The sequence below is a fragment of the Nothobranchius furzeri genome, chromosome 18 (genome assembly GCF_043380555.1).
Source record: "Nothobranchius furzeri strain GRZ-AD chromosome 18, NfurGRZ-RIMD1, whole genome shotgun sequence".
In the NCBI taxonomy this organism is placed as follows: domain Eukaryota; kingdom Metazoa; phylum Chordata; class Actinopteri; order Cyprinodontiformes; family Nothobranchiidae; genus Nothobranchius; species Nothobranchius furzeri.
The window spans coordinates 25386367-25407704 of NC_091758.1; the positions used below are offsets into that span (position 1 = coordinate 25386367).

The 21338-nt window shown below is 43.1% G+C and overlaps 1 protein-coding gene across 2 annotated transcripts; it reads right to left on the minus strand.

Annotated features, from left to right (window-relative positions):
* plb1 (phospholipase B1) lies at positions 1-21097 on the minus strand. 2 transcript variants are annotated; one of them, XM_015969785.3, is made up of 43 exons: positions 20776-21097; positions 20314-20360; positions 20175-20235; positions 20004-20073; positions 15931-15965; positions 15370-15436; positions 15163-15208; positions 14956-15021; positions 14747-14812; positions 14596-14651; positions 14410-14476; positions 14212-14316; positions 14062-14115; positions 13743-13802; positions 13573-13653; positions 13441-13501; positions 13313-13371; positions 13101-13174; positions 12996-13039; positions 11515-11623; positions 11352-11403; positions 11191-11271; positions 11024-11089; positions 10843-10943; positions 5688-5769; positions 5399-5503; positions 5225-5320; positions 5078-5149; positions 4916-4993; positions 4776-4836; positions 4648-4706; positions 4226-4293; positions 4081-4124; positions 3879-3978; positions 3740-3791; positions 3577-3657; positions 2957-3022; positions 2775-2869; positions 845-926; positions 664-768; positions 467-562; positions 308-382; positions 1-239 (listed from the first exon to the last, which is right to left on the minus strand). In XM_015969785.3, exons 1-43 carry the CDS (start codon positions 20834-20836, stop codon positions 27-29), a joined length of 3219 nt encoding a protein of 1072 aa, XP_015825271.3. In that variant the 5' UTR covers positions 20837-21097; the 3' UTR covers positions 1-26. The 2 variants fall into 2 exon arrangements, with proteins under 2 accessions (XP_015825271.3, XP_054597674.2); XM_054741699.2 differs by lacking the exon at positions 20776-21097 and adding an exon at positions 20463-20702.
* Positions 21098-21338: the final 241 nt, after the last annotated feature.

Consider the following 21338-nt stretch of genomic DNA (forward strand, 5'->3'; position numbering starts at 1 on the left):
CCCCCCCCCCCCAAACAAGTAGATTTTTAAAACGTTGTCTCCTTCATCCCCAGTGAATATGTCATTATCTTCCTCTTGCTGGTCTTGTCTCTGCAGAAGAAGACAGTCCAGGTGATGACCCAGCCAATCAGAAGGCCCACAATGGCCAGCACAGCGGCGAGCCAGGCTGGAACACTACCAGAACAATCTGAGGTGGTTGTGGGAAAACTGTTCCCCTTTGTGAAGATATATGGATGCTCCTGAAACACACCGCATCTTTTTAGTGCACAACTAGGTCAGCAGTAGCATCGTGTAGCAGCTGTCTCACCTCAGTGGGGCACTTTAGGTTATTTCTGGCATTAGTGAAATTGTTGTACGTCTGTTTTTGCCCCACCGGCTCCAACTAAACGGAATAGAAAAACATCTGAGCTTTGGAGAATAGTTATTTGTGACTCTGTTCTGAGCCCTTCAGCTTTGCCAGACTCACCATATTGTTCCACAGAGCAATTGCCATGTCAGCATGTCCTCGTTCGCTGAAGTGGAAACAGTCCTTAGAGAAGTAGGTGGAGTCGGGCCTGCCATCCTAGAAGAAGCAAACATCACTGCGTGTGCATGTGCTCTAAAGAGGATGGGAATCTAAATATGTACACTTGGCACGGTGGTGAAGACTGAGCGATGGCTTACAGTGTCTAGGGGAACAATGGTATTTTTGAAGAAAGGTTGGAGTACTACTGCAAAGTCTTCTCTGCCATCATAGTTGCCTCCATACACCAGCTTTTCAGTCTCAATCTGACAGAAAATAACAGTAATGCAGATGTAATGACCCATCTTAATCAGGACATTTTGGATTTACGGTTTTACTAACCTGTACATCCCGATTGATCCGTTTGATTTCGGCCAGCTCTGGTGAATCCTCTCCAGGCAGGAGGAAGCAGGGACAGACCTGCCTGTGAAAATTAACACAGAAAATCTGTTTTGGCAAAATTTCTCCACAACAAAATTGCCAACAATCATAAAATCTGAAGATGAAGCAGAGATGAAAAAACCACACAGATAGACAAAGTGCGCAGAGAGGTGTCATTATTTTACCTCCTAAGAGCTTCATTATTTTCCGAATGAGAGAGATTATTTGGAAAACAAAATAGTTTTTCTGAACAATTAGTAGCTCAAACAAAGTAAAAAATTGGAAGGTAAATAACTTTAAAAAAAAGCAACACCTCTGATCATTGAAGGTCTCAGGAGGGTTTTAGAAGAATTTACTTAATAGATTTTATACTAAAAACACATTCAGCTTCAGACTCAGTCCCAGGATTCCAAAGGGGTTTGAATGAAAGCAACTGGATTACATGGTTTCTTGAAGACATTTTGACATAGCTTAGTCAACTCTGACTGGAATATGGGGTCAAGCTTATAAACTATAACTGTCTATTACTGCTTAACGAGCTGAAACTACCTATGAATACCCCTCCTCCCTACCCCTGAGAAGTCATTGATGTCGTTAGGTCCTATTGTGTGGGAATGGTTGTTTTGATTAGATGCAGGAGGGTGTGATCTAGACTAAAACTGCTTTGGAATTAGGTTCAAAGCTGCATTATATGGGCCATTCCCATCTGTACCGGGTCGGCCCGGGCCGGGTAGCGTAGGTTGTTTACATATCTGGGTGGCCTGGTATTTTTCCGGGCCAACCAAGGCTCATTCTCAGCCCTCTTCTCGAGGGGGTCTGCTTCAGGCCGACCAGGGCCAACACACCCACTGCTGACAGCAAATTCACACCTTCCATTAGAGCAAGCCTCTGATTGGTGGGTAGAATCAGCCCACATGGGCTTAAGGCAAGGATGTGTGGAATCAACCGGGCCAGGCTGGGGCCGACTGGGGCTACCCGGCCCGGGCCGACCCGGTACAGATGGGAATGGCCCAATAGGTGCTGAAAAGGTGAAACCTGAGGCCTCCTCCTCTATTTAATGTAGGTCTTTCCCGTTTGGCATAGCTTCCTTCACTCCTCTCTCAAACCATCCATCGTCTGTCCTCCAGAATGTGAACATTGTCCTCTTCAAAAGTGTGTCCTTTGTCCTTCAGGTGTAAGTGGGCTGCAGAGTGTTGACCTGAAGAGGTGGCTCTCCTGCATTGTTCCATGAAAATTCAAACCTCTTTGGATTACCATGACCTGAATGACTGAGAATTTTACCAGCATAGTCCCTCTAGGAATTTACAGACATTTTTGTGATTGTTGTGATTCAAACCTCAGATTTGGCTGTGTTGATTTAAAATAGTGGTGCAATCAAACTTTATTTTATATAATGGCTGGTGAAATCATATAGTTATTATATTCTCCCTGAAGAATCTTTATATTGTTGCGTCACTTTGGGAGGGGCAATTGAACGTGCACTCCCACTCTTAACGCCAACAAAAAGGCAAAATAACAGGATACATGACTGGTTTGAAAAGAATACACATAAAAAGCATGCAGATGCAATAAAATGTTCAGATTATACTTGATACTGTTACTCTAGCTCATGAAATAATGTGTGAGTTAATTTTTGTGCACTGGTGCCAGTCAGAGACACAGAAAATAAAGAAGAAAGTGATGATTAAAGCTGAAATTTAAACAAATAACTAAATTTGTAGAATAAAAATGAAATGTTGAGGAGAAGTATAATTAAATGATCTGGTCCAACAAGCAGATGATGTATGGTGCATATGCATGTTTGAGATGTGCAGGGTTAGGGTTGGTTACATTTGCGATACTAGTTGGGATTGCAACATGGCATCTCCCTCCGGTTAATGAAGAATCGTACTTTTGTATCAATTTACACCCGAGACTGTCGCTTTTAATCCTGCGAAGGCCTTCAATCTCCAGGATCTCTAAGACGTTGACAATTGCTCTGGGAACCTGTGCTCAAAAAAGGAAGAATTAAAATTTTTTCCTCATGTAGATCAAATTTTTACTGTATTTAATTAGTAGGAAACATCACCTCACCTCTTTGTAGAGGATGTCCAAGCTCATCCTCATATGATGGCTGTAGTTCTGAGGTGACAGAGTAACCTGCAAAATTTAGACAAATTATTTATGCATACGTTAACACGCACCTTTTTAAACCCCTTTGAGAAAAGGTGCATAATACAGTGAGTGAGACTGGATTTAATCACAAATCACTTCAGGGTTTCTACTCAAAAGACACAAATAATATCTAACAGCTGCCATCACAAAGCCACATCGTTATTTGATGCCACTTTCTGATGTTCTGCTTCAGAGGACACAAACGGTGAGAAGGGCCGTCAATGTCAATGAAGCACGAGGATCCTAATGGAGGGAGAAAGCAAAACAAGATGTTAAAATGAAAAACGGAGGAGGGCGAGCAGAAGAGACACAGGATGTTTATGCCTTGTAGCGAACAAGGCCCGTCTCTGTGGTCCCCTCACTCAGACAGACAGAGGCTCTCATCTCAATCTGACACAATGAAGCTCTAAGGGGAGGGCTGCTTACAAAGCGTCATTATTCTGCTGATATCCAGTGATATCATTAGACAGGGGATCACCAAACACCCAGAGATGGCTAAACACCGGACTGGTGCACCCCCGGATCCCTAACCAACTCACCCGGTCGTTGCAGTACTGACACAGGTCATTGCCTCCAATGAAAAGAGTCACAAGCTTCCAGTCGTTTTGAAAATTCACCGTCTATTAATTTTACATCCAAAAACAAATCAGATCATTACAGGATTCAGCAGAAGGATTTTAACCAAACCACTTAAACACTCACAGAGTCGTTCTTCATGGTGATAATCAGATTGTGGATCTGCTGTGGGATTTCTCTGTATCAGATTAGAAACATAAGTAATCAGTGTTTATGAGGGCATTAATGGTGCAGTAGCTGATAAGAAGAGTGTGGTAAAGCTCACGCCATCTTAGCCCCAGACACCGCCATGTTGAAGCCCGTCTGCCTTTTCCCAATTCCCTTTGACACCCCTTTGATGTCCGGGTTGAACTTCCTGAGGATATCTGATGTATAAAACAAAAAGTAATGTGTTTCTGCACAAATGACCCAAGGATTTGTTTAGACTCCGAGTGCCATCTAGTGGTGATGAAGAGCATTACACTTACTGGGAAGTGTTGTGACAGTCTCAAGAGAGTCATCTCCTCCAATGCTTGGGTTTAGACAATAATAATAATATTTTAAAAAAACAGAAAGTAAGAGAATGTTCACAACAAAACAGATTTCATTACAGATTAGTGTGATGCATCTCACCTCCAGGACACTCCCCTGTATTCATTTTTTAGCTGGAGCAAATTTTGTGCTTTTGCACCAAAACCAGCCTGGGAGCACAAAAGTAGTGGTCACACCTAAGTGTTCAGGGAATATGTTTTTCTGTTTTAACTTCTAGTGTATTTATTTTACTACAAGCCAATTCATTTGGACTTCATTCCTGTTCAGTTAGCTTGCTAGTATGAAACAAACCCATAATAGTCTTCTAAATGATATCGATATCTATAGATATATAGATATATACACACACACACTTGCATTATCTTGCTGTGGGAACTCAGTGTCCTTATTGTAAATATCTGGATGGCTAAACTGCCTTAACCTTCCCAATTTATTATTGTCAACTTGAATATAAACCAGAGCAAGAAGTTGGAAAAACCTGCTTTATGTCAACGTTCACATACCGTTATAGAGTCTCCTAAAGCTGCCACTATCTTGATATCTGCTGGACGTAGTCTGTGAACTAACAAAGGCCCAAAATGAGCATATTTCCTGTCCTAAACCCACCTCAGTTAATAATAGTGTTGCGTACCTGAAGTGGGCACAGAGTTGGATGGAGCTGTGTTCACACAGGAGAAGTCGCTGCCCCAGTTCTATAAAAATAACATGTTTTATCTGATAACAGCATCTTAGAGCTAACATTAAAAATGAAGTGAGGTAAATTAGACTTACCGTAACTGGAGGAGGACTGGGTGGAGGACCTGGGAAGGTGTAGTTGCTGTTGAGGGCTGTTCTCAAGAAAGGGTTTGTCTTTAGTAGGAAAACCCACCAAAAAGTAAAATTAATAAATGTCTTTTAAAACTGTTTAAAGAAAGTTCCTCATGTGTTTCTCACCTGAGAGGGGCACTTCAAATCAATGCCTGATGTAAAGTCTTCTCTGAACGTCTTATTGCCCACTGGCTCCAACTAAGAGATGGTAAGAGTAGGTCTATGTGGGCGAAATACAACATGTAACTTATGTTTTCTGGTAGCTCACTTTACCATGTTGTTCCACAGCGAGCGAGCCATGAGTGTGTGAGCTTTCTGACTGAGGTGGAAACAATCTGGTGAAAAGTAGGAGCGATCAGGTCGGCCATCCTTTTCAAATAATAAAGAAACAGGAAAAGATTCATTAAAACATAAAAGGGTTTATGTGCCATAACTGTCTGTTCTTACCTCTAATCTGGGAAGGAAAACCTCTCTGAAGAAAGGCTGCAGAATCACTGAGAAGTTGTCGTGTGTGTCGTATCGTCCAGAATCAACAAGCTCTCTCATAGCAAACTGAAATGAATAAATAAATGGCCCCAACCATAAGATACCGCAGCAGTGTGTGAATAATAGACATTTTTTTGAAAAGCACTAAACATTGAAGAACTTTGTAGTTTCGGGTAAAAAAAAAAGATTCAGAATTCTCCTAAAGATGCTTCTTCATTTAAAAAAATGGCAAGAAATGTTTGATTTGCACCTGATACGCTCTGTTGAAGTCGATTAACCTCTGCAGTTCAGAAGTTCCGTCTTTGGGCTTCACCACACAGGGACAAACTATTCTGGAAATCAAATCCAATAAAAGATCAGTAGAATGTTTATTTTTTTTACAATTGGAAACTGTTCTTTGAGCTTTTAGAGCAGGGGCGTCTTGGAGAGCCGTTTTCCAGCATGTTTTAGTTGTTCCTCTGCTCAAACACACTTGATTGAGTCACTGAATCGCCTGTGCAGCAGCTCATCAGAAGCCTATTAATTACCTGCTGATTGAAATCAGGAGTTAAAACTAAAACGTGCTGGATACTGGCCCTCCAGGCCTGCAGTTCAGAATCCCTGCTTTAGAGCATATGAAACTGTTGGGGCTCACAATGACCCAGGAGGCCAGATAAATTCCTATTCCCCATAAATTAGATCTGCAATTATTTCAGGACAGGAATATGAAAGCGGCATGTTGATTAGCTGGTTACCCTGCTGGCTCTGTGACAATGCCTGAAGCTGTGTGTGTGTGTGGGTGGGGAGGGGAGGGGTGGGGGGGGAGAGTAAGCATCCCACCACATCCTGGAAAGCGAGTGTGCCAACATTAATTTTGTTTTCCTCTTGTCCAAGAAAGACATTAGCACAGGCTAACATTAGTAGTAGCTCAGCTCAATAGTTAAAGGCACACCATGCAACTTTTTCATATTTTTTAAATAATTTTCTTCAGCCAGTATGTGCTAAAATGACCCTTTACAAGGTTAATGAATTGTCACTCAGACCCCTGTGGCCAGAAAAACCACACTTGCAACTTCAGAGTGGTCTGGACCCTGTTGGACTTTGTAAAGTGAAATAGACATGCCTTGCGCTGGACTCTGATTTCAGCATATTTCATGCATCTTTTATGAAAGCAGCTGATATGTTTGATTTAGTGATGAACCGCTCCTGTAGACACTAATAAAGCCTGAGTAGAAGAAGGGTGTTTCTCAATGTCAAGGCGATGTATTGTGAGGCTAGGCGCCTTGCTTAAGACAATGTCCTTCCTTGGTCAAAGAAAACGGTTATATGGAACAGAGTTGCTAAGCCGCGGTCACATAACGTCACATAATACGGGAGATAACGTTATATTTTATACGCATAAGTTTCAATATAAATATATAACAAGCCTTTTACTTTTTAAATTGTGTATACATTTGTTAAATGAAATATGTAAGCAAGTTACTACCTGCTAGCCACCAAAGCTGAAACCACTAGCATCTAACCAACCATAGCAACCTTCTTTGGATCTAAAAAAAATATTTCAGATATCAGCCCGATAGCGACAGTTAGTTGATTTACATTTAAACATGAAATTTGCCTCGAAAGTACTTGCTGGTTTCTGATCCGCCCATCCATCCATCCATCCATCCATCCATCCATTTTCATCCCCTTATCCGGAGTCGGGACGCGGGGGCAGTAGCCTAAGGCTAGAGGCCCAGACTTCCCTCTCCCCAGCCACTTGGGCCAGCTCCTCCGGGGTAATCCCAAGGCATTCCCTGGCCAGGTGAGAGACATAGTCCCTCCACCATGTCCTGGGTCTAGCTTTAGGTCTCCTCCCGGTTGAAAGTGCCTCGAAAACCTCACCAGGGAGGTGTGCAGGAGGCATCCTGACCAGATGCCCGAGCCACCTTAACTGGCTCCTCTCAATGTGGAGGAGCAGCGGGTCTACTCTGAGCCCCTCCTGAATGACCGAGCTTCTCACTCTATCTCTAAGGGAGAGCCCAGCCACTCTTCAGAGAAAACTCATTTTGGCCGCTTGTATCCGCAATCTCATTCTTTCGGTCACTACCCAAAGCTCATGATCATAGGTGAGGGTAGGAACGTAGATCGACCGGTAAATCGAGAGCTTCGCCTTCTGACTCAGCTCTCTCTTCACCACGACAGACCGGTACAACGCCCGCATCACTGCAGATGCAGCACCAATCGGCCTATCGATCTCATGCTCCAGTTTTCCCTCACTCATGAACAAGACCCCGAGATACTTAAACTCCTCCACTTGGGGCAGGACCTCATCCCTAACCCAGAGAAGGCATTCTACCCTTTTACGAATCAAGAACATAGTCTCAGATTTAGAGGAGCTGATTCTCATCCCAGCTGCTTCACACTCAGCTGCGCACCGCTCCAGCGAAAGCTGAAGATCATGTTCTGATGAAGCCAACAGGACCACATCATCTGCAAAAAGCAGAGACCTGATCCTCAGGCCACCAAAACGGATGCCCTCCACACCTTGGCTGCGCCTAGATATCCTGTCCATAAAAGTTATGAACAGAATCGTGACAAAGGGCAGCCTTGGCGAAGTCCAACTCTCACTGGGAACGAGCCCGACTTACTGCCGGCAATGCGGACCAAGCTCTGACACTGGTCATACGGGGACCTAACAGCCCATATCAGAGGGCCTGGTACCCTATACTCCTGGAGTACCCCCCCACAGGGCCCCCCGAGGGACGCGGTCAAACGCCTTCTCCAAATCCACAAAACACATGTATACTGGTTGAGCAAATTCCCGCGCAATCTCCAGGATCCCCCTAAGGGTATAGAGCTGGTCCAGTGTTCCACGGCCAGGATGAAAACCACATTGCTCCTCCTGAATCTGAGGTTCAACAATCTGACGGACTCTCCTCTCCAGAACCCTTGAATAGACTTTACCAGGAAAGCTCAGGAGTGTGATCCCCCTGTAGTTGGAACACACCCTGCGGTCCCCCTTTTTAAATAAGGGGACCACCACCCCGGTCTGCCAGTCTAGTGGGACTGCCCCCGATGTCCACGTGATATTGCAGAGCCGTGTCAGCCAACACAGCCCCACAACATCCAGAGCCTTAAGGAACTCAGGGCGGATCTCATCCACCCCTGGAGCCTTGCCACAGAGGAGCTTTTTAACCACCTCAGCGACCTCAGCACCAGAGATTTGAGAGGCCAACCCAAAGTCCCCAGACTCTGCTTCCTCACTGGAAGACGTGTCGGTGGGATTGAGGAGGTCTTCAAAGTATTCTGCCCACCGATCCACAACATCCTGAGTAGAGGTCAGCAGCAAACTGCCTCCACTATAGATGGCGTTGGTAGTCCCCCCCCCCCCCCCCCCCCCCCCCCCCCGAGGCGCAGGATGGTGGACCAGAATCTCCTCGAAGCCATACGGAAGTCTTGCTCCATGGTCCTTTGCCTTGGCGACCACCCGAGCCGCGCTCCGCTTGGACTGCCGGTACCCGTCAGCTGCCTCTGGAGTCCCACAGGCCAAAAAAGACCTGATAGGACTCTTTCTTCAGCTTGACAGCATCCCTAACCGCCAGTGTCCACCAGCAGGTTTGGGGGTTGCCACCACGACAGGCACCAACGATCCTGCGACCACAGCTCTGGTCGGCCGCCTCAACAATGGAGGCATGGAAAAGGGTCCATTCAGACTCAATGTCCCCCGCCTCCCCCAGACCATTTTGGAAGTTCTGTCGGAGGTGGGAATTGAAACTCCTTCTGACAGGAGACTCTGCCAGACGTTCCCAGCAGACCCTCGCAATACGTATGGGCCTGCCTGGTCTGACTGGCATCCTCCCCCACCATCTGAGCCAAATCACCACCAGGTAGTGGTCGGTTCACCCGAGTGTCCAAGACATGCGGCCACAGGTCAGATGAAATAACAACAAAGTCGATCATCGAGCTATGGCCTAAGGTATCCTGGTGCCAAGAGCACATTATGGACAATCCATGACTGGCACATAAGTCCAATAACAAAACACCACTCGAATTCAGATCAGAGGGGCCATTCCTCCCAACCACACCGCTCCAGGTCTCACTGTCATTGCCCACGTGAGCGTTAAAGTCCCCCAGCAGAACGAGGGAGTCACCAGAAGGAGCGCTTTCCAGCACCCCCTCCAAGGTCTCCAAAAAGGGAGGGTAGTCTGAACTGTAGTTTGGTGTATAAGCACAGACCACAGTCAGAACCCATCCCCCCAAACAAAGGCGGAGGGAGGCTACCCTCTCATTCACTGGGGTAAACCCCAACGTACAGGCACCAAGATAGGGGGCAACTAGTATGCCCACCCGTGCTCGGCGCATCTCAGTGGGAGCAACTCCAGAGTGGCAGAAAGTCCAACCCCTCTCAAGGAAACTGGTTCCAGAGCCAGAGCCATGCATTGAAGTGAGTCCGACTGTATCTAGTCGGAACCTCTCAACCTCACACACCAACTCAGGTTCCTTCCCCACCAGAGAGGTGACATTCCATGTGCCAAGAGCCAGCTTCTGTAGCTGAGGATCAGACCGCCAAGGTCCCCGCCCTCGACTACCACCCGTCACACACTGCACCCGACACCTTTGGCCCCTTCCACGATGGGTGAGCCAATAGGAAGGGGGACCCACGTTTCCTCTTGGGGCTGTGCCCGGCCGGGCTCCATGGGTGAAAGCCTGGCCACCAGGTGCTCGCCAACGTGCCCCACCTCCAGGCCTGGCTCCAGAGGGGGGCCCCGGTGACCCACGTCTGGGTGAGGGAACATGGTTTCCATTTATATAATTCATCATAAGAGGTCTTCAGGCTGCTCTTCGTCTTATCCCTCACCTAGGACCTGTTTGCCATGGGTGACCCTACCAGAGGCAGAAAGCCTCAAACAACTTAGCTCCTAGGATCAGTGAGACACTCAAACCCCTCCACCACGGTAAGGTGGCAGCCCAGGGAACGGTTCCTAGGCATCTCCTAGGCAACTGGGGCGGGACCGGGACGGGACCAAGACATCAAGGCCATCCTTTTGAAAATACTGCTGGGAAATGTTTGACCAAGGCTAGGTTACAAGACACCTCCCATGTATCCTTGCTCAGCTAGCTAAACGGCTAACAAATGGAGAACAGACGCCTCGGTAGAACATGAACATGGGAACACACCTAGGCAGTTCCTGATGACGTATCTCCTAGGCAACCGGGGCGGGACCAAGACATCAAGGCGAGGTTCCTTGACATTGAGAAACACCCAAAGACAAATGCATAGCAAGGAGGAGAGTTTCACTCACACTAGGGGGTGCTAAAAGCACAAGGCTAGTTTTCTTCTGTAGTTAGCATTACTTTAACATTTATATGTTGCTGATGATGATTTGTTTCTCTTTGGCTTTTAGGTAACTAATTTGCACAATCTATAACCCAAAAGGACTCACTCAACAAACCAGGTGGGGCACCCTAGGGATTTATCTTTGTGCAGATCACGCAGTGGTGTAATACTTAACAGCTCCACCAGGTTGACAACAGCGCGAGGCACCTGCAGGATACACAACACTTATTTGGCTCCCAGATATTTGCATCATGTTTTAAGCTAATGTGACAAAGTTGGGAGCGTACTTCACTATGGAGGATGTCCAGAGCTTGTTGGATTTGACTGACAACATTCCTGGGTGAAAAGGAGATCTGTAGGACAAAAATATGTCTCACAATATACGATTGTGGCAGTTTGTACCATTAAATAAAAACTCAAAAGTGTTTCATTTATGGAGGAGATAAGTGCTCACGCTGTCCGTGCAGAAGTCACAGATGTCATTTCCACCAATAAACATGGTGATCACTTTCCAGTCGTTGTGGAAGTCAATGCTCTAATAGAAAAGACATGTCCAGCTATTACTAAAGATCAAGTTTACCTGGGATGATGCATTTTTGTTTTTCTCCACCTTACCGAGTCCCTTTTCATCTTGTCCACTAGAGCGCGTACCTGCCGCACCATATCACTGCAGGGGAGAACTGAGTTCATCTTCAGTGACAAACTGAGACCAAATCTTTTGAGACATTTGATTTAAAAGTTGAAATAAGATTTTTTTGGGGGTTGGTGGCTGACTGACCCACTCCTCGCTCCTGCCACAGCTTGATTAAGAGAAGCTGCCGGGCTGTTCTGGTTACCGACTCCTTTTGAGAATCCAGTCAGTGAAGGGTTAAATTCCTTAAGGATGTCTGCAAAAACAAAAACATTTTATTGTTCATAGGTATCAAAATCATCCTTTATCCAAATAAATGCATGAATGCAATGTTGATCATTTTTATTCCTTTATTTTGTATACTATAAAACATTCTCATAACATGAATGTAAAAAGGATTTCTTAAGCAACAAGGAGAGGTTTTTCACCGTTTGGGACTGCTTCACAAAAATTTTGAGGGGTTTCAAGGATAATTGTCATTTAGAAGATGAAATGTTACTTAAAAAACTTAGAGAATCCAATGAAATATCAGAAGAAATGACACAAGGCTGATAAAACTAATACTTTTGGGTCTATGTTTAAACCAAGCAAGGTTTTAGAATTGAAACAGGAGCTGTGTCCTTTTTTCCTTAGTCCCTTCCATGTTTTCTACCCCCTCCCATGCGCCCTTGTGTTTCTGGCCCGGGCCCCTCTCATGTTTTGTCCCTTTCTCCTTATGTGTCCCTGGTCCTTCTTCATTTAGTCCAATCCCCAGCCTCTTAGTTTTATTTCTCATTAGTTTTCCCCTTATTTTTGTGAAGCTTTTCGTATTTCAGGTCCCTGTTTGTTTAGCCTCCTTTTCTATCCATGACCTTTGACCTCTGTGTTTCCTTGGCCGTTGTTTATTTCTTTTGTTTAGAGTAGTCTTTTCTCCTGTTCTTAGTTTATTCATCAGTTAGCTTTTGTCTTTAGATACTTTGTGTTCATTCCCTACTTAGTATCAGGTACGCCTGTCAGAAACCATCATACCTGTTTCCCCTTGTCTCCTCTCACACCTCAGTTCTATTTAAACCCAGCTGAGTTTCCATTTCCCGTTGGTTTCTTGTGCGTTGTCATTCATGTACTTCCTGCTCCTGCTCTGAGTTTGGATAATAAAGACTTTTTTTTTTGTTTACCTCACCTGGCTGCTTCCTGGATCTCTCCACACCAGGCGTGTGGAACCCTGGTCCTCGAGGGCTGGTATCCTGCATGTCTTTGCTCCAACACGTCTGATTCAGTGTCGGATTCACCTGTTCAGCAGCTCCTCAGGCTCTGCAGAAGCCTGTTAATCACCTGCTGATTGAAACCAGGTGTGTTGAAGCAGGGTTGAAACTAAAATATGCTGGATAGCAGCCCTTGATGGACCAGGGTTCCCCACCCATGTTCTACACCCTCCTGCCTTTGGGTCCTAATGTCAACAACAACAACAACAGATTGTTGTATTTTAGGGTTCTGGAACTTTAGAGTCTCTGGAGGAAAAATTCCCCTAGGTGGCAGCTTTATAACAATAAATAACACCTTTATTACATTTGCTCCAACCACCACCACAAGTACTATATAGTAGTGAAAATCATAAAAACTATTAAAGAATTCAGAGGAATCAAACATACTTGGTAGAGTCGTCACCGTGGTAACATTTTCATCACCTCCAATGCTGAAAATGAAAGAAACAGATGAGTTTTTTTATCATTACACCAAATACAAAGTAAACTCACCTCCATGACAGTCCTCTGTACTCATTAATCACTAACAGTAGATTGTCGTTTGTTGCACCCACACCATTGGCTGCCTGTGAATAGATAATATGAGAATGAAACTTGTGAAATACGATCACAACGTGCTCAAACGTGTTAGATGTGTGTTTTTTGTATATAAAAGTAATAAAATGAGACTATTAGCAAGAAAGAAAAGAAAGAAAATGACTCACTGTCAGCGAGTCACCCACGGCTGCCACCACTTTAATATCTGCAGGTCTGAGCTCATGAACTACACAGAAGAAAGTGCAGTTTTATTTCATATTAAACTCAACCATTTCATGCTTGCAGATGTTTTTACCTGACTTAGGTGTGCTGGAAGATGGACTGCGCTCTGTGCAAAGCACCTCTGTGCCCATGACCTGAAAAGATGGAGTTTAATCTAATATTCCTCATCAGAAACTCTGTGAACCAAACTCTGAGAAGTTCTTACAGGATCTGCTGGTTTAGAGGCCGTCCTCAGAGACAGAGTCTCTTCTTTACTATTCATCTGTGTTCGTAGAAAAGGATGCTCCTGGAGGGATATTAACGGATATTTCATCTTTTTGTTTCAGATGTTAAGAGTTGAAAGGTCAGGAGTTTGAGAGTAGAAACATGTCTCACCCGTGTTGGACATGGGATGATCATGTCCACACCCACAGTCGGGCCTGATGCTGGTTGGAGCTGAAGGAATGAAAAGTTAAAACTGAACACACCTTCAACCAGTGACTGATTACACAATCACACGCCAAAGAGCCAATGAGAAACAACCCTGAGTTTAATCTTTACATATCTTATCTAATCTGTGAGATGAACTGTAATCGATGTTCCATCTCGCTTTAGATTGGTTTGATAGCCTTTTCAGCCCCATAATCTACATCATGACACTTTCATCACACTCACTTGAAATTGTCATCCATGTGTTTTATTTATAAGAACTTACCAGGTTTGTCCACAGTTGAATAGCTAGCCGGTTGAGCTCTGACCAAGTGTTTTCCTGTTAAGAAATGACAGATTAGCTTATAATCTTTCGTGGAACATCACAAAATAGCTTCCAGTTTATATCACGGACTCTTGATTCCTCTTTACTTACTGACTCTGAGTTGGTTTTGAGGAACGCAGGAGAAGACTGCAGCACAACACTGAAGTCTACACCGTTGTACCATGATGATGCTTTTAAACGTTGATTTAGAAAGTCCTGAAGGCAGGTCAAATCAGAGTCAGAGTCAGAGCTGCAGCAAAATATGGCTGCAAACTGCAAACACAGAACCAATTGTTGTTGTTGTTTTACCTGCAGCACCTTCAGTAAAATTGCTTTTTGCAAGCGTTGACTTACAAGTTCATCTCTACAATTACATCTGTGATAAAACAGAAAACCAACCAAGTTTTTATCACACTTGACACCTGATTAATAAACCTACAGGCTTCATGCTGGATTAACCTGGATTAAAAGAGCATCAGATTGATAATTACTCACTTTTCTTCTGTATAATGTCCACTCCAGACTACTACATGAACTAAAGTGCGATGCAACTGTAAATAAACACAACCCAACATAACGTTATTTTATCTTATTTTCATTTTGTTTGTGGGAGAAAAAAAAGTTAATTTCAAAGTGAATTAAATACCCGATTCTGCAGCATCTGTAGCGCTTCATCCACTTCCTGCACTACAGTTTTGACATTCACATCTACCTGCAATAGAAAGAAAAACATTTTAAGTTTCATACTTAAACTCATTTATTCTCATACATATATATGTATATATATATATATATATATATATATATATATATATATATAAATATATATATATATATATATAAAAGAAAATGTACCTGTGGTGAACAGGTGCAAACCAGATCTGCTGGCACAAACAGAAACACAATCTTCCAATCCGTCACCTGACAGGACATAACATTACTAATATCAACTGATAAAGTATGTTAAAATTAGATGAATTAGTTAAAAACGTTAATTAACACGAGTTTTGGGAATAAAACGCTTAAAATTCAGGAGAACAGTCTTGTAAAATGAGATGATACCTGATTGAGTGATACACACAGATCCTCAACCTCCTGTAATAAACTCCTGCAACACAACTCTCACACGTGAGAAATTACACCCCAATTTACTCTTATGTTCAGTAAATATTTTGTGCGTGCGTGCATGCACGTGTGTGTGTGTGTGCGTGCGTGCATGCACGTGTGTGTGTGTGTGTGTGTGTGTGTGTGTGTGTGTGTGTGTGTTACCTGGTTTGCAGTAAGGTCTGATCCACATGCTGAGTGATCAGCTCAGGATTAAACATGGAGATTAACTCTATTCAAACAGAAATCTCTTTAATGTCATGCTTAATACATAAATCATTACAGGGTTGTAGCTGCTGGATATTATTATTGTCATGAATGAAGGTCAGTGACTTGTTTTTATGCCTATTTTATCTTAACGTCAACAGATAAGCTCAATAAAACTACACAACTGTTCTTCTGTGGCTTTTCTACAACGCATGTTCTAATCTGGCATTCACTGGTATACAGTCTGCCCTTGATCTGACCTGCTGTGCAAACCTTGAAATTATAAGTTGAGTTATTCAATCTAAAAGGTCCCTAATTTTGTTTTAATCTAAGGCCACAAAAAGTCTAATCAGACATTGGTCGATTGCTGCAAATACTTGAAAAACAAAAAAGAAAGAGTAATGCTGCTTAAAATGTTAATTAAAAATATTAATTGAAGCCTTGATGTTTAATTTTTATTCTGTTAAAAATGTAGGATTATCTCAACAACACACAACAGATTTGGAGCGATCATCTTACCTGCTAGTCTAGTGAGGACTCGAGATACTTCATTCCTAATACAATACCACGTTGCACAAGAAAAAAAGAAGAAAAAAAAAGAAAATTTAACTGTTTCATTTAACATAATATTTCAGTTCTATCCAGAATGCATCCATTTTGTCATTTCTTCTCAGTGATCCACCAAAACAACCTCTTCTCCATCATGGGATGGTGTTTCAAAAGGTCAGATGGCAGAACAAGAACATAACTCTGTAGGATGCATCAAAATATAAACCTTACTGTTTGTATTATGACTTTCATACACCTGAATTTGAAATAATTGACAAACCTGAGAAAGAATGTTTTTATTTGCATGAACTCTCTACTTGTAAATCTGGCTTCTCAAAGCAGCTCTTCTCTGTGTTTTTATAGCAGCACTGTCTGTTCATACTTTCCTTTAAAGGAGCAATATGTAAGAATTCTACAGCAAAATATAAGTCTACTGTCTCAATCATGTTGGAAGAAAGGTTATATAAATAGATTTTCTTCTCAGCTGTCTGGGGGATTGTCAGGTTTTCTCCTTTAATCATGGCCAAAGAGGAACGTAGTTCCTGTTTACAATCTATAAGCCCATGAGGTTGCAGAGTCTGCACCGAGCTAACGCTGCCGCGTCATCATTTGCTATTCAACACCGGCAGGCAAAAAGCTCCAGAATTGTTTAAAGAAATAAAACCAGTGGACAGGAGCAACCCAGATGTTGTTTCTTATACCCCAAATAAGTTGCGGCATCTTTTTGTTTTACTCTAGGTGAAGAAGGCTAAAGGATACAGTTGAGCTAACAATGCTAACTGTAAATGTTTGGCTCTAAAAAAAAATCTCAAGCTACTTTATACCATCTACTCGATATCACAGTTAAATGTATGAGTGAAGCAAATATTAAGTTAATATTGGCGTTTCACTTCCTTTAATGAGTCGTTCAGAACTGTGACAGCAAGCTAACAGCAAGACGGAAAACTGAACTTCCTGTAGTAACGAACACATTCTACCGTAATAAGTGTAGTAAGTGCTTACCACCATAAAACACCCAAGAGTGCTAACACCAGATATGAAATATTAATCTACTTATAAGCTTGCATCAGCGGTTCCCAAACTTATTTAGCTGTGCACCCCCTTCTATGTCCCGACCATGTCGACACCCCCCTCCCAGCCCCCACATCAGGGCATGGCTATATATATATATATATATATATATATATATATATATATATATATATATATATATATATATAGATAGATAGATAGATAGATAGATAGATAGATATAGATATAGATAGATATAGATAGATATACATATTTATATCTATATATATACATATATGTCATCCCAAAATAGAAGCTAATATCTTAATTTGACCTTGAATGAAAAATGTTGTTATAAAACCTCTTAAAGGTTTTTTATCACGGAGGAGGCAGCGCTCATTTTTGCCTTCAGTCTGACGGCGTGGCGCAGCGCAAAGACGGAGTTTGCGCAGCGTGCGCTTATTGAATCTGTGTGTGTGTGTGTGTGTGTGTGTGTGTGTGTGTGTGTGTGTGTGTGTGTGTGTGTGTGTGTGTGTGTGTGTGTGTGTGTGTGTGTGTGTGTGTGTGTGTGTGTGTGTGTGTGCGGCACAGCTCCATGAGCCGCTCCAGTCACCGTGTCTCGTTATTGGCGCTATTTAAACTAATGTTGTAAAATTACTTCTGCCCAGCCCAGATGTGCTCACATGTGCACCCGTGAGCCGTGGTTCCACTGGAACGCGTCTGACCTCTGACAGACACACTCTGAACTTCAGATCTTCAGCGCGCTGTTAACAGCCTGACACGTTTAGAATGCTGTCCCACAGTCAGCGTGCTAATATAATAATATAATAATGCTAAAATGCTCAGATGGGAATCATTTCTTGGTTTATTTTGTTATATCCACAATCTCTCAAACCTCCACTGTGAGTGAGGTTTACAACATCAGAACACCTGCATGAGACAGGGTGTTAATTACAATCTGCCAGAATGACTCACCACCTTCAGATTTCTCCATCATCGTTAAAAATGATCAAATACGGAACATATCTTGCTATTGACAGCGTGCGCAGGCCAGAGCGCTGAAGCTCGGCGCGTTATTATTATGAAGCTAGGGCACATGCGAAGGACACACACACACACACACACACACACACACACACGCAAAATATACTTGTTTTCAATTGCATTTATTGGGCCCACTTACTTTTTCTTAGGCCCACCCACAAATGAGTTTCTGGCTACGCTAATGGTGACATATGACAGACTTCTCTGAGTTCCGCAGTCTTTGCACAGTGGGTTGTTTAGAAAAATGGGCTGCAGTACCAACATTTGACCACAGGATGTCATTCATTCTCACATGTTGCACCTTTAAGTCACTGATTGATGAATGTGAAAAATACAATATATTTTATTTGGTGTCTACACAAGGTCCCTCAGGGGGACCTATGGCGGGTACTCCTGGAGTATGGGTCACCAGACCCTCTGGTACGGGCTGTTGGGTCCCTGTATGACCGGTGTCAGAGCTTGCTCTGCTCACAGTGAGCTGAGCTCGTTTTCGGTGAGAGTTGGACTCTGCCAAGGCTGCTCTTTATCACCAATTCTGTTCATAACTTTAATGGACAGGATTTCTAAGCACAGCCAAGGATCAGGTCTCTGCTTTTTGCTGATGATATGGTTCTGTTGGCTTCAAAAAACAGTGATCTCCAGCTCAAGAGGTTCACAGCCAAGTGTGAAGCAGCTGGGATGAGAATCAACTCCTCTAAATCCAAAACTGTAGTCTGCCATCTCCAGATCAGTGACGAGGTCCTGCCTCAAGTGGAGGAATTTAAGTATCTCAGGGTCTTGTTCATGGGTGAGGGAAGAGTGGAGCATGAGATCGATAAGTGGATTGGTGCTGCATTTGCGGTGATGCAGGCGTTGTACCGATCTGTCGTAGTGAAGAAAAAGCTGAGCCAGAAGGCAAAGCTCTCGTTTACCGGTCAATTTTCGTTCCTACCCTCACCTATAGTCACGAGCTTTGGGTAGTGACCGAAAGAACAAAATCATGGATACAAGCAGCCTAAATGAGTTTTCTCCAACTAGGGGGAGACCCAAGGGAAGACCCAGGACATGCTGGAGGGACTGTCTCTCAGCTTGTCTGGGAACGCCTTAGGATTCCCCCGGAGGAGCTGGGTCATTTAGCTAGGGAGAGGGAAGTCAAGGCCTCTCGGCTTAGGCTGCTGCCCCTGCGACCTGACTCCGGATAAGTGGCTGAAAATGGATGGATGGATGGATGGATGGATGGATGGATGGATGGACGGATGGACGGATGGACGTATGGACGGACGGATGGATGGACAAGGTTATTAAACCAAAATTTGTACACTTTGGTAAAAGGAACATGAACAATGAGTTTTCTGTGTTTACAGGGAAACACTTGATGCACTTATTTGTTTGATGAGCTGCACAGCGGGTTTCCTGGTGTTTTTAGCTAAAAATAAAAAATAATGCCTGTCTTAAATAATCTTTATTAGGTCTGTAACATATTATACAAATATTTCCAACGTTAATTTATTTATATTCACTGATTCATCAATCATTCCAGGGCATTTCTAGATTCTAAATAAATTATATGTTATCCACATCATATCTAAATAGATCATTTGATACTTCATCCAATAGTCAACTGCAGATTGTAATCTAACTTTATGTAGTGGGGGTATTTACTGTCCTGATTAATGGAAGGTGTTGTCAGTCAGCGTTGGCAACCAATTACCAGCTGGCTGTACGACTTTAAAGGGCCAATGATGTTCAGCAGTGATCTGTTAACTAAAGGGCACACCCCCTCTTCTTGTCATGCAGGTAATGTCGCTAATTTTGTCGTGCGACTGTCTTTGCCTTCCATCACTTATCACGTCTTGTTAATTCTTAGGGTGCAATTCCCTAGGTGTTGTTGTTGTTTAATTCCCCTCAAGTATTTCATTATACTGTAATGCCACATATAAATAGTCCAGCTAATAAAAGTGCATTTAATAAAAAATAAGATGCTAGCGAATGTAATCTTGTAATCGTACCTGTGTGCGAGAGGCAGTCCCAGTGTGTAAAGTCCCCCAATATCAGCAGGAGTGAGAGTATGAACTGATGCTGAGAAAATACATCAAATATCAGTAATAGTCATTATTAGACAACAGCAGGATGGATGAAAAACAAAGTAATCCCTCAGATTAGAGTGGCACGCTCTTTACCTGGGGATGAAGTCAATGGAGGAGGTATCGGTGAGCAGAGCGTTAGCCTGTCACTTTCTGTCTGCAAATAATAAAAATTAAAATAAACTCACAGAGACCCATTCATGGGACAAGTTGGTAAAGGTTTTAATTTCAGTACCGTTTTATCTGCTGCCGGTCTGTTTTCTTGCACAAATTTCATGCAGTCTATAAAAGATTGGACGAGGTTAAATCAACAAGTGAAACGTTTTAATCAAAAGGTTAATAATAAAATGCAAATTAAAATGCACATTTTTGTAGGGATCAAACCTTCTTCAAGACCTTCTCATTTAATCCAAAGAGACGTTGTAAACTTCCTCTAAACTATTCACATCAGCAAAAGTCACATAATAAAAAACTGGTAAAAGTTTAAACTCTGTCTAATCTAGTTCCATTTGGTTAATGTGTTCCCATACAACATGAGTGTGAACAAGCACGCAAAGGCCTTAGAAAAAGCAGGTTAGCTATTCAGTTACCTGATCACTAATCTCACCTCACCGCTCTACTCTGCACAGAAAATCCTGACGTGTAACAAGTAAATCAGTGCACGACAACTAAACCCCTGCTGGCGTTTTGCATTCACCTGTGAAGATAGTGCCGAGTCCTAGAAGAGCTCCCAGAATCAGGAAGGTAGATCTGGGCATGATGCTGCAAGATATTAGGTGTCTCTCCACACTGAGGGGGTTGTGTGTCTGCCTTCTGCCCTTTTTTCCTCCCTCAGCCTCAGAGAGACAATGAGAAAGAGCTTCAGCTGACTGTAAAAGCACCTGAGAAGGGCGTGGAGAACGCAAAGGGTCCAGTGGCGGTAAAGTGTTATAAGGAAGGGGGAAATCTTTGATGAAAAAGGTGATGAAACAACGTTTGTGTTCTTTGCTGAAGAACAATAAACGGTAACCGAAACAGTCTTATCTGTCCCTCCACAGTTAATATACAGACGTACAATAAACAGACACGTTTTGACGTCGGTGAGATGTTAAGAAACGTTGAAATGTTTATGGCCATCAGAGTGATGCATGTTGTGTAATGTACTTTCTAGAAGAAACATTCCAGAGAGTTTGGTTGGTTTTATTTTAAGATTTATGCTGAAAAATGCTGAAAAGCCTTCAGATAATATCAACATATACATAAGAGTTCACATAACCATCC